Here is a 13439-nt window from a genome sequence, read left to right as displayed (position 1 = left end):
AGAGGCCAGACATGAACTAGAAATCTAAGAGAAAGTACTAGAAATCTAAGAGAAAGAAGGAATATCTAAGACATAGATCCAAAACCAAATTACATTTCTCCTAAAGAAACAAAAAGAACTTGCATGAACCAAGACAAGAAACCATTAAGAATTCTTATTCTTGTAGAAGGAACCCTATTTACCAATTTGGATACATGGACCCTAAAGCTAGTTTATGCACTTGAGTGGACATAAGATTGAATCCATAGTGGCAAGTAGATCTCTTCTGTTACGAAGTGAGATGTAGAGAATCAAAAGTTTAATGATATTCCTACCCTACAACTAATGGACCATACCATAGAGCTAGTGGGTCAAGAAGTCATTCAAAGAGACATTGTGGGATAGCAATCGAAAGAGGCATTGAAGAGGTTCCATTAGGATTTGATGGAGTTCTTACAAAAAAGTGAAGCAAAGACTTCCCTTTGATAGAACTCAAATGTAAACATTAGCCATTGATCATAAGCTACGGACTCTGAAAGACCAAGGATTGAACACCCTTAATAAAGTATTGGACTTGATCATAGCCACACAAGGAGGGAATTGAAATGCAAAAGGAAATAGATGACACTAAGAGGCTAGTGCTAAACTCCAGCTACGGACTCTCAAAGACCAAGGATTGAACACCCTTAATAAAGTATTGGACTTGATCATAGCCACACAAGGAGGGAATTGAAATGCAAAAGGAAATAGATGACACTAAGAGGCTAGTGCTAAACTTGAGGCTTGCAAGAGAGAACTAAAATGAAAAATGAAATAGATTATATTAAGAGGTTAGTTCAATAAACTTCCAATGGGCTAGTGCATATAGCTAAAAATAATATTTAACTCCAAACAAATGGAATGTTAACACGTTAGTATGCTTCCATAGTGAAAACCATCAATATGGGTTTAATGAGCTCATAACCATGGGATAGCTTACCTAAGAGTGAAGTTCTAATACATAAAATAGAAATGTGAGATCCTTGTTGGTTTGTACATTTCACCCTTATGACAAAGGATATGTTAGTTTTCGTTACCTCAAGATATTGAAATCAAATTCTTTCACGCCACTCAAAAGGGCTTCTATATAGTGAAGACTAAGTGTGATATGTCCTAAGGCTAATGAAGGATTTAAACATAAATGTGATTTGAGCTCTAAGGCTAATGAAGGATTTAAACATAAATGTGATTTGAGCTCCAAGGCTAGCAAAGACAATTGTGATTCGAGTCCTAAGACTCGTGAAAGATTTAACCACATTGGAATGGATGATATAAAGTCCTCATGAGTAAAAAGAAATTCTATCAAGAGATAGGCCAACTTACATTATTTTAATACTAAATAACAAGAATAGCATCATTTTAGCTAGGGTATTGAATCAATATTTTTAAACATCAAATCAAATCCATCACAAATTGAGTTAAGTTGCCATCTAATCTTGCAAAAACAAGATTGTTCCACTATAACAATGGCCCTAGTAATTTGCTTACTATGTATGGAACCGACAATGGCATATAAAATTCTTGTCCACGTTTGAGTCTTACATCTAGAGAAAAGTTATCATCTCACACTTGACCTTTCTTAAGAAAGCTACCAAATGGCTAACATCTTGTTCACCACTTATTGTATTTTGATATTCATCCAATATAAACTATTTAGCACTACCACAAAGTGCATTGCCATAAGACATGAATTTGCTACTTGAGTCCAAAATCCCGCATGCACACAAAGTTATCATGAGTTCCTACTATTGGCAAGGCCTCAATGCCTAATAAAAAGAAGGAAAAGATTATCTCATGGCCTACAAAATATGGCATTTTTGGGCCTTCCATTTTGAAGGGGAGCATGTTTTTAAAAACCACACATCTACAAGGGATCTTCCTATTGAAAAACACGTGTGATATGGAGTTAGCACTAGCTACATCCAATACATCCAATTTCAAATTATGGACCATTATGGATTGTCATCAATTGCAAATGCATCTTCAAGTCAATTTCTCATGCTTACAATTGACCCTAATGGGTGGGTACAACCACAAGAAGTTGTAGACCAATTCAAACCATAATTCCCATACTATGTACTACAATAACATAGTGAGCTTCTACAAGGGGGGCCCCAACAACACTTAGCTAGGTATGTGGTCCCTCCCTTGCAAAAGTTATCGATGTTGAAACAATATAGGGAAATTGGCCTTTTATCTCCAACTACACTTAGCTAGGTATGCAAACTCTCCCTCACAAAAGCCCACAATGTTAAACACTATAAGGAATAACAAGAAAAAAAGCTACTTTTTCCCACATAGGAAAATTTCATAAACTTACTATGAATGTCCTATCAAGAGCTTGACATTGTACATGCACAAGTCTTGTTCGACGTAACCCACTTGGTGTTCATGTCGTTCATTAGAACCCACTTAGTTTTTATAAATTTTATTAGCCTTTGCTCAAAGGTAAAGTTGCTTACGATACTCTTTCTTTCAAGTGTGGTTCTAACAACCTTTGTGTTTTCCCACAAACAATGCACAACCGTACATTTTCACGATGGAGAGCAACACTTTTTTCCATGCACTGTCTTTGAGGCATCCAATAGTATCATACATCATGGCTTGATGAAACCATGGCTCATATAGCCAATATTCATCCCTAGCAAGAAGAGTGGGGAAGAGTCACATTTCTAGCATATGCCTCATTGAGTTGTGTTGGCCTAGGGGCAGCTATCTAGAGTTGGAATGCAACCCCCATGATAAATGCATGTTTGGGCTCATACATCTAGTCATGCATCTAGAAGCAAGATGGGGGAAAGCCAAGGGCAAGTGGAGCTAATGGCAAAGCAGATAAGAATGAAAACAAAAATCCTTTTGGCGATTACTGCCCAAATTTAAGTAATAGTGGATCTCATTTATGAAAGTAAACTGTCTTATATCACAATTCTATTTTAAAGCATTTGAAACACAAGTGTAAAATGAAGCTCATGTCTATCATGTCGCTTTGAAGTTTACAAGTTAGTTCTTGATTTGTGGGTGTGCATACACAGCAGGCAATGATATGGGTACCCATTACAACCTGACGAACATATCATATGTCAGCCATCTGACTCCTGTATACATGGTATGGGCTGAGGGCTATTGTTGGACTAGCAAAGCGTGAATCCTGTATAGATGATAATCCTGTATAGATGATAAAAGTACCCATTATGACCCAGGGAACACATGATGACCCAGGGAACACATATCAGCCATCTGACTGCTGTACAATGAATGAAGGATGTGAGGGCTATTGTTGGGCTAGCAAAGCATGAAACCCCTCCAATTGAAGGAAGCACACAGCTCAAGCTGATCGCAGGTGGCAAGAAGAGTGGCATGAGCCTGAAGGGGAGACTAAGTTTGGGTATTGTAGGATGTATGGTTAGCAGAGGCACGAGATATGGAAGCGAGGAAGTAGAATGGGCTGCTGCTGTGTATTGATGATAAAGTACATAGGTCAGCGATCTGACTCCTGTATACATGGTATAGGGTTCTCGGGTACACACTAGTCTTGAACCTCAATGTCCTCATGAATGGAACAAGTGTTCAAAGACACAAAGGGTTTCAGACATTTAGTCAAGACTATCAAGACTACAGGAACCTGCAAAAAGACATAAAGAAGAAAGCCTTACAAGTGAATACAAGGAACCTGTGCATGAGAAAATGTTATGCTCAAATATCATGTTTTGCCAAACCTGTCAAAACCAAACACACAATCCAGAAACTGCTGCTCTCTGTATTACTGCACACAGTTGTATGGCTTCTTCTACCTGTCCGCTCTTTTGATGATACGCATTTGTAGTCCACCATAGTTTTTTATGGTGGCTATGAAGTTACATACATGTGATTTCTGTCTCGAAATCACGTAACAGAAAGTTTGGTCTCTACTCGAAGCCTGTTGTTTTCCAGATTTACAACATGGGGCAATCCTATCTATCCATTATAGCTTCACACTGAGTAAATCATACCTACCTCTATCAAACAGAGATGAGGTATGCTCAAAGCAAGAGTTGGACGTCGGCAGTTGTTCCTCAGAAAGTTGTAGGCCACATTGATTACAAATTTTTTCAGGAAAGATGAGTTCCGTTTAGCCTGCACATACGCATGCCCTAGTATATATGTTACACCAGCATCCTTCGCTTCAACGAGCTCGGTAAGCTCATCCCTGACACCTGGATCAATGTCTGGGCTAGCTGGGATCTCAAACCTGACTTTCTTTCTTCGAACTAACTGGGGTGAGTCTGGTTCATCAATATCATGAAAACTGCTGTTGGGAGACTTGCTGTAGGACATATTTAGAGACGATGAACTGTCCATTGTGTCATTATTGTTAGAAGATACAATCTTCAGACCGTGTGCGGGCATTCCAATGACAGCCATCCTACCATCCACTGTGACTTCATTATGTGCCGATGGGCTTGTCGACTCTGTCTGAATAAACTCAGCAAGTTTTAAGACAAGCTGATTCTCAAAGTCATGGCCATCATTCTGAACCTCCCGATAGCCATACCTAACAATGCATCTGAACATGCGGAACTCTTTAGGGCCTATACGCCCAATAAGGCAGCGCTCTTCTATAGGCACATAAGGTACAGGGACGTATTTAACACAAACAAACACCAGAACCCGGTGAAAAGCAGGAAAGTTCGTTACAAAATGTGAGAATATGGCTGGAACTCCAGTAACCAAATCAGTGTAGATCAGGCCTACTCCTGGTACTCGAGCGATCCCAAGACTCGGACCAAGAGTGAGTAACCATTTCATGGAAACCTTGTTCTGTACATCAAACTCGTATTTCTTTCTGAATCCATAGTGCCAAATGTACATGATAGCCATGAATATAATGGAGAGAACAAGAGGAACCCAACCTCCTTCATGTACTTTACTCAAAGAGGCTGAAATATAAAGGCACTCAATGGAGCCAAAAAATAGCAGGAAGGCCAGAGCAATCACCACATTCTTTTGCCACACCACCACCATCACTAAAAACATTAGGCATGTTGTGACAAGCATAACTGTGACAACTGCAAGACCTGGGACAGCAAAATCCCATAATGAAGTCAGTTACCAACCTACGTTAATTTACTCTGGAATCAAGATTGCACCTAGTTACAATAACTGACAAGAAGTAAAGGATTTAAATTGCAAACAACATCAACACTCACCATAAGCATTTCCTATCAAAATGGTATCCCTGAATCCAACTGTAATGGCGAGACACAAAAGCATGAGAATCCAATTTATCTCCGGTATATATATCTGTCCAGAAATATGATTGGAGGTGTGCATGATTTTTACACGGGGAAAGCACCCTAAAGATTGAGACTGTTTGATGATGGAAAAGGTTGCTGATATAACCGCCTGGCTTCCAACAACAGCTGCTAGAGTGGCAATCACAAAAACTGGCCAGAAAACAGGCTCTGCACAGGCATCTCTTTATCAGTAAGTGCCAACAGCAATTTAAAAGGCACGTTACATTGCATTGATTGCTCAAAATAAAGAGATTTACTTGGAATGGACATGTAAAAAGTTCGTTCAACATCCGCAGGATGTCTAGACAGAAATGCTGCTTGACCCATGTAGGCCAGAATCAAACAAGGGTAGACTGCACATGTAAAAGCTATCTGCAGGGGCGTAGCTCATATGTCACCAACAGGGACAAACTTCATATATTTTAAAAAAAGCAAAAAGTGCACTGCTAATACCTTAATTGAGAGCTGGGAGAAATGTCCCAAGTCCGCATACATGGCCTCTGCACCTGTCACATCATACCATGTCATACACCACAGGTACAAGCACTCATATTTCATTTGTAAAACATAATTAAAGGGTATCCTAATACTGCAAAGGAGAGCACCGAAAGGTCCCAAAAAAAAAACAATAATCATGTCTATTTGGAAGACGTCATTGGATCGCATTTCTATGACTAGAGAAGGCTTGTTATTTTAGGGCCTAACTAATGAGGGAGCAGATAATCATACACTTCCTATTGTAATGTTTGCTAAAGACTACCCATATGACTTGTCAGACTAAGTGACAACAGTTCTGGCCCACATCATTAAGCAATCGTATGCATGTGGCTGCTAAATCAGTCTTCTCAAATGCTATTAGACACACAGAAGCTGACATGTTTGTGTCAGGCTCTCAGTCAAGTTTGGCTGTTGGCTGAGTTGTCAAATTTCCTTGAGTTTGAAGATTTGCACTTCACTGTTTGCTTAGTATACAGTTGTGGACCATAGCAGTATTACATCAGTTCATCAAGCTGTCAAGGTCTCGGCCTCACCAGCTGAGCTGGTTCTCATGTTTACTTCCTACATCTTGACACAAGACTCTTCATATTGCAACTATGCAGGCGCAGATGACAAAATAGCGTCTTGTGGGTCTACCAAAAAACATTTCGGTTCAGCTAACATCAAATAACTCTGATACACGTGCAAGCTATAGCAACACAAAAACGTCATTTTCAGCCTTAGGCATGCCAATGCCAATTCCTTACCATTCCATGTTCCTCCATAGTGTACATTGTAACAAGGAATGGCAATTCCACAACTTTCGCATTCCCATTCCTCATTCCTATTTCATGTTCCTCCTTGCTATGGTTGCAAGCATTCTCTGAAAACTCTAATCTGTTTACCTTGAAGTTACACACTGAGGCATGGGAGAAGACTAGCAAATCTGGACAGTCAGCTCCTCATTTGTTTTCAAGGAATGGAACCAGTACCCCTAGACTTTGGCAGAGCTCTAGAATATCTCATCCATGCTCTCTACAGTCCATGGGCTTAACTTCATGGGGGGGCTTCCATTCAGACAGGATCAACACAGCAAGTTCTCCATCTGCACGACATACAGATGGCTTTGGGTATGCCTTCTTTAATGGCTTAATTTGCAAGCACTTAAGTTAAAAACCACTTAATTTGCAAGCACATATACAAAATCTGGTCAAACAACTTTGCGTGAATCTATACTGGCCTCATATATATTCATATAACCTTCTAGCTTGAATGTTTATCATATGTAACTTTGACTAGTTGTTAAGCCTGTAAGTGAGAACAATGTTAACACTGTTAAATTCAAGGTTTAATCACTTCATCAATATCCAATTCCCCTGCCCTTTCATGTGTCCATGACCAATACTGCAAGTATCATATCTGAGGAAAGGCACCTTAGAAGAAAATGCACACATAGAAAAGAATCATATGTAACAAGCAGCAGATAATATTTTGGCTTGCTATATGTGAGGATTCTGGTGTCATGAGCAAGAATAAAACACCTAAAGTTTAAAATTTTGCGACTGACAGCATGAGTAGTTTTTCCTTTGGTTGGAGATGTGAACGGTCTTCTTATACACATGATAAACAGTTTGCACAAGTTTCTAGGAAACAATTACACCCTCTGGACTCTTCAGCTGTAATTTAGAGCTTTAAGCCAAAGCGTAGCACAAAACTTAGAATCAGTAGGATGTTAACAGTCTCAGTGAATATATTGATGTATGTTTTTATCTTTCCTATTGTTTCCCTCTTACAATGTGTTTATCTACTTCTGAAGAAACATGAATTCTTGAAACTTTCAAAAACACAAAGCTAGGTGTAAATGAGGTTTCCTGTACCAAAGTAGCATCACGTGATACAAAATCCTGTGGTAAGCTTACCAGTTATGCAAAGAACAACACCTCCCAAGGAAATCCATCCTTCCTTTCCTGTCTTCTTCAGAAAATTATACATGTAGTATGGTGATAAAGCTTTGAAGACACCAGGGTTCCATCGGAGTATGTTATATACTCCAATGGTGCTGATACAGAAAAGCCAAGCAATAACAATAGGCGCAAACATGAAACCAACCCTATGGGTGCCATAGTGCTGAAGTGCAAATAAACCAATCAAGATGATACAAGCCAGTAGGACCAAATAATCTGCAAAAGAAACCAGATCTTAGAAATCAACCAAGCGATCTACTCTGTTCGTGTGAAAAAGAGGAAAAAGCAAATAATTATCATACAGAATAAAAACCATGGGTAGATCTTCAGCATTGTTGCATTTTAAATTCAGTTTCAGGATATTACACTCAAGTATTAAGGTTTCTATATGCACTCTGCATATTACCTATGTAATAGATGAAAAAACAATTTGATTTCCATGTGCCTAATGTTCAGCATAATGTGAATGGAATGTTGACTAGAGGTAAAGCTTGGCCATCTGTTTTAGCACAACAAAAAGGAATTACCATAAGGGAAATGACCAGGTAGCACATTGCATACCATCCACAAATAGAGTAAAAGTAAGACTGAAGACTTAACCGTGCATAAAATTAGCTTCCATTACACTTGACAGAGCTAGCTGTGCTTTTACAAAGAACTAGGGCCTTTGATAGTTCATTTGTTATGTACACGAGGACAAGCCGGAAGGTAGACACCGTGAAAAACTCTCTTGAAACACAACTTGTATCCAAGATCAACATACTAACTATTAATGCCTTATCGTGGCCTTTGCCTCCTTTCTATGACGCCCTACTTGAAGAACTAAGGATAACCCCATGTACGCCCAAGGCGCTTGAATTTTGAACACAGCTTTACCAAAAGGACCTAATCTAACCTCTTTGTAGACCCCTCCCACTTATAACCTCTAGACCCCTCCCTAACTGACTCCCTGTCAGTTTCTTTATTTCTTAGGTCTGGCTTTCCAGAAAATCATTTCATGGTTTAGTTTTGTGAGGAAGGAAGAAAGAAGAGTGAATCTAGCGGAGGAATAGAAAACATAATGCCATAGATGAAAAACAACTCAAACATACAAAGTACAATCAACATCACATGATAACTACTAATAAACATGCTCAAAAAGTAATGAGACCCCAAACTTAAAACCTTAAATCTTCAGTCCAAAAGACTCTAAGCATCAAGCCTCATCAGTACCCAGGTCCTCAAGGCTCATTCACCTCTGTCTCCTCATCCGCAAACTCACTGTCATCAGCCTCATCCTTAAATAGTCACTGACCACGTTTTCTTTTTTAATGGACCATGTTTTTTCCTGAATAATATAATCATTATTTCTTGAATATTGTATCCAAGCTTTTCATCATGCCCTTATGAAACACATAGATCTCTCAGACATTTCCTACAACAGGTAGCAAATATGTTTCTTAACAACTTGATCCCCAAGCTGGGGATCTATTTAGTATGATCTGTACCACCTCATTAAGTTTCCTCACATCCCAACCCCCAATAAGTAGATCTCTACACATGCTTAGGGTGCTACACATGACCCTCATGCCAGCCATCCTCTTGTTCACTCGCACATTCCACTTGATCAAATAAAGTCTATCAGAGAATTATAGTGCTGAACAAGATGCATAAACACTGCCATGAGATTCAATTATCCCATGGAGAACAAGGCAGGACCAACAAAAGTACAGTTTTGTTGTATAGAAAATTCATTGCAAAGGGAAAAACTACTGCTTCAAAGGTGGTTGTTTTCATTTCTCTTCATCGCCTCCGAGGTAGGAGCAAATATTTTACATTCAAGCCCAAACAATAAGGATAAAGCATTCTTTAATGTGCAACTATGAATGCATACAGTATGTTAGATATCAAGCATTAGACATCTCTTACATGTATCGTGCAATGCCACAACCACACATTCAGAAGGAAAGAGAGGAGAAATCTGATTGATACTTACGTTCATTAAGATCTTGTGCTTTGACTTTCAATCCAGAGACTGCTGATAGAACTGCAAACAAGAGGGTCATAAGTTGAAGGTTAAAACTAAACTGAATCTATGTTACAGAGAATTGACAAGCTTGAAAAGGTGGTTACCAGATATTGTGGGTGTCAAAACGCCATCACCAATCACCATACATGTACCAAGCAAGACAACAACAAGAAGAACAAGGCGCACGCGCTGATGACCTTCCAAGAAAGACTTAATAACATGTGAACCATGTGTAGAAGGTGACTGCTCTAACTTATATGTTGACAACTCTTGATCTACTGCCTGCTGGTTGGGCAAAAGGCTAACCTTTGCATGCCTGCAAAGGAGCGAATACAAAGCAAATGTGCCACCTACAACAGAAGGAGAAATCCACTTAATATAGAAACCAATTTCTCTCTTCAAACTAAAGGAGTCTGTAACTTATTTGCATAGACTCTCACTTCTGATAGTAATGAAACCAGCAAAACAACCCTAAACCTACACACTGCACTAACTTTCCCTCCATGAAAACATTGAACAAGTTCAGATTGAATAGGAATTTGTTGCTCACCTTCACCGTTATCATCTGCACGTAACACAATAAAGACATACTTTATAGCAGGGATCAAAGTAAAAGTCCAGAATATGAATGATAGCACACCCAAAATCTCAGCATCGCTTTCTGACAGCCGCACTTTGTTTCCAAAAAATGTGCTTTTATAGACATAAAGAGGAGAAGTGCTCAGATCTCCATAAACAACCCCAAAACTTTGGTATGCAAGTGTTAACACAGTTATCCATGGTGTTTTCTGCACCCAAAAAACTGATATTAGCAACTTTTGCAAAGATGCAAACATTGCCTGCAAAATACGTTCAATCAATCTTTCAATACTGTGAAATCCTCTCAAAGCTGAAAACCACAAAATGTAAGGATGTCAAGACCATAACCATGTTTCTCGTATATTGTAGACAGTCAAAATGAATTCAATAAAAGCAACTACACCACTTAGAATTCTCCGCTACTTGGAAACAAGTTAATGAAGTATCCCAGCAGGGAATTATATGACCTTCAAGACCTTCTCATAAATCTTCACAGTTTTGCAGAATATTTAAGCCACTCTCTTTCGAGACAAACAGATAAACCTTCCCACAGCAATCCCAAGGGCATTAACCTAGCTCATAGTTTATCAACCAAAAATCAATTTTTGCTCTCTTGCCTACTAAAGGCAAGACTTTCCTCCCTTAATTCACTCTTCTTATTGGGATCCATCAGGGAGTGTGTTCATGCCCCCAGACAAACTGAAAGAGTTCTTGCTGCCCACTTCTGCATGGTAGTGCAAAAATTACTGGTCCTGTTTCTTTAAACTATGTGTGTCAAGTGCTACATCTGTTTAGGTTGGACGAAAATTGGGTGTTGCTTCTGCAACACAACTGGAACACACTTACCACAATCCTAGAATGTACGCCTGATGACAAGCCAGCACAAGAAAGCTTTGCACTGACGGAGGACTCAGAAGAGCGATGTTTCATCAGATACAACAGAAAAGAAGCCAGACACCCAATGAGCTGCATAGTACCAGCAACACCTACTAGTCCTGTGTTCAGCAATTTGTATGCAAGTGATGGTAGAGAATGAACATCTCCAGAATCAGAAAGATACTTGAATATAGTAGACGAATTCAAGGACGCATTTATCAGCACGCTTGTGTTCTACACACACACACACATTTTGAATACAAGTCGGCAGCAATCCCGGTTACATGGAACTTTGGCAGGCCCAAATGTCAGATTAGAGTTGTGCCTGTTACCACATAGACCAATTTGTGTATCTTCACCCCAAACTTTTGGTAAACTTTCAATTTCGTACATAGACGGAAAACGGAACATGGAATCTACACAGACCCTCCACTGTCGGTACAAAGAAATTAATGATTGAGGAACTCACTGAAAGACTACCCCTGTTTGCAGTTGCCTCCAGATCCATTGATAGCTAACTCCGCAGACAAGCCCCAAAATGCGAGTGTCAGGAACGTTGTTCAGAGCTTACACTGGGGCTCGATGGCATCACCCTGTGTCTACACCAATGTTTCTTCTCATTCGAGACTAGACACTTGTTGATATCAGTAGGCATAAAGTGCCTACTCCCTCTGAATAAGCAGGTCAGGAACCATTTCAATCATCACTGCTCAAAACTGCCCAATGCAAGGTTCTGGATATAGCGCTAATGAATCAAAACCGAATGCACAGTCAAGTGCCATTGCTGGAATCCCATCACCCACCATGTACTGTGTTCGACCATGGGCTGGGAACACCATAACCTGCCGATACTCAGGAGCAACAAAAAGACAGCATTAACGAGCAAAAAGATCGGTATGCAAATCAGTGGGTTTGCTAGCAGCTTGACAGGAGTTTGGTAGGTGGGAGGTTGATGAGGTAAGCCGGTCCAACTGGGTCTTGAGAGGAATGTAGAAGCTTTGGAATCTGAGATGGGTTGGGTAGTAGACTGTAGTAAAAAGGCTTGAGATAAAGGAAAGGTGTGAGAGAGAGAGAGAGAGATCAGCACATTTAAAGAAGAGGGGAAGGTCAGGCTGCCAGGCAACCAAGCGGCAGGTGGTCTGAGAGTTGGATATTCATGTCAAGAGAACAGGGGAAGTAGAGAGGACCCCTCCTCCCTTCCCCCACCAACACCAAAAACCTGTCAATCATTAGCATTGGGAATGTGAGAATGTTATAGTGCTGAAGAATCAAGATAAAGAAGGCCCCAAAAGAAAACAAAACAAGAGGTTTGCGATTGCCACCCCAGAATGGTGACTGGATTTACCCACACATACACTATAGTGGGCTTTTACTTGTATGTTGATGACATACATTGGTCTTGGCCCCCTCATCATCTCTCTCTCCCAGCCAGTTCACACACTGTGCACAGACACACTCTCTCTCTAGACAGTTCACACACACTGTCTCTAGCCAGTTCACTTTCTGAATCCTGATGTCCTCTCTCTCTCTCTCTCAAGCTTCAGCCAATTCTCAGCCTCTCTATACTTATTTCTCCATAGAATGGACCTTTCCTAATCTGCAAACAATGCACACCAATTATTTCTCAGGGCCCTCTACACTTATTTCTCACTACCTTTCCTAATCTTCTTGCAAACAATGCAGCCAATTATTTCTCAGGTCCCCCTCGATACCAATCTGTCAATGAGGGGGGTTTGTCCTTCTTTCCTCTCTCCATTTCTTTCTCTCTCCGTCTCAAAAGCACTTCAAAAAAGGGGACCCAACATTCGCAAAATGCATTTTCCCTGTTCAGACACAAAGGAAAGAGACGTTAACGCATGGCCTAAAAGAAAGAAATGGCCTATCCACCCGAGTATGCATGGCTCGCTTCAAAAAAAGACTCTACACACACACACACACACACACTCTCTCTCTCTCTCTCTCTCTCTCTCTCTTTTCTGGGTGCGTGTTCTGCATGCTGGAAAAGAAAAATCAAAAAGAAAGGGCGACAGAGTACCTCTCGCAATGCAGATTTGAGCGATGGAGAGGACCGGAAATTATAATTAAAATCAGAATGCCAGCTGCCCCAGAGTCGCGCTTTCGGCCGGCTCTCTGCACAGGGCGTACGGCCTAATCAGTGCTTAATGTAGCGCCTAAACATTAATTAACCTTGATCTTATCTTATCAGCTTCCTCCACAAAGGGGGTTCACATGGACGTTATTGAA

General features: G+C 40.1%; 1 protein-coding gene across 1 annotated transcript; it reads right to left on the bottom strand.

The window, feature by feature from the left end:
- Positions 1 to 3755: 3755 nt before the first annotated feature.
- Positions 3756 to 12910, bottom strand: LOC148041570 (potassium transporter 1-like). The gene is made up of 9 exons (XM_087680797.1): positions 11665 to 12910; positions 10291 to 10528; positions 9845 to 10090; positions 9708 to 9758; positions 7688 to 7948; positions 5745 to 5797; positions 5549 to 5663; positions 5205 to 5459; positions 3756 to 5072 (listed from the first exon to the last, which is right to left on the bottom strand). Exons 1-9 carry the CDS (start codon positions 11701 to 11703, stop codon positions 3988 to 3990), a joined length of 2343 nt encoding a protein of 780 aa, XP_087536923.1. The 5' UTR covers positions 11704 to 12910; the 3' UTR covers positions 3756 to 3987.
- Positions 12911 to 13439: the final 529 nt, after the last annotated feature.

This window comes from Lygodium microphyllum, chromosome 1, assembly GCF_053477565.2.
Source record: "Lygodium microphyllum isolate KBCC chromosome 1, Lygodium_microphyllum_v1.1.10, whole genome shotgun sequence".
NCBI lineage: Eukaryota > Viridiplantae > Streptophyta > Polypodiopsida > Schizaeales > Lygodiaceae > Lygodium > Lygodium microphyllum.
The sequence above is the reverse complement of the archived record's forward strand: the minus strand, read 5'-3'. Positions and strand labels throughout refer to the sequence as shown.

Coding starts and splice junctions, on each gene's coding strand:
- LOC148041570 (XM_087680797.1), bottom strand. CDS start 11,703: ATGGATCTGGAGGCAACTGCAAACAGGGGTAGTCTTTCA. Junction 10,529..11,664: donor CAAACAGGGGTAGTCTTTCA/GTGAGTTCCTCA, acceptor TTTTGGGTGCAG/AAAACACCATGGATAACTGT. Junction 7,949..9,707: donor AGCACAAGATCTTAATGAAC/GTAAGTATCAAT, acceptor TTTCTTTTGCAG/ATTATTTGGTCCTACTGGCT.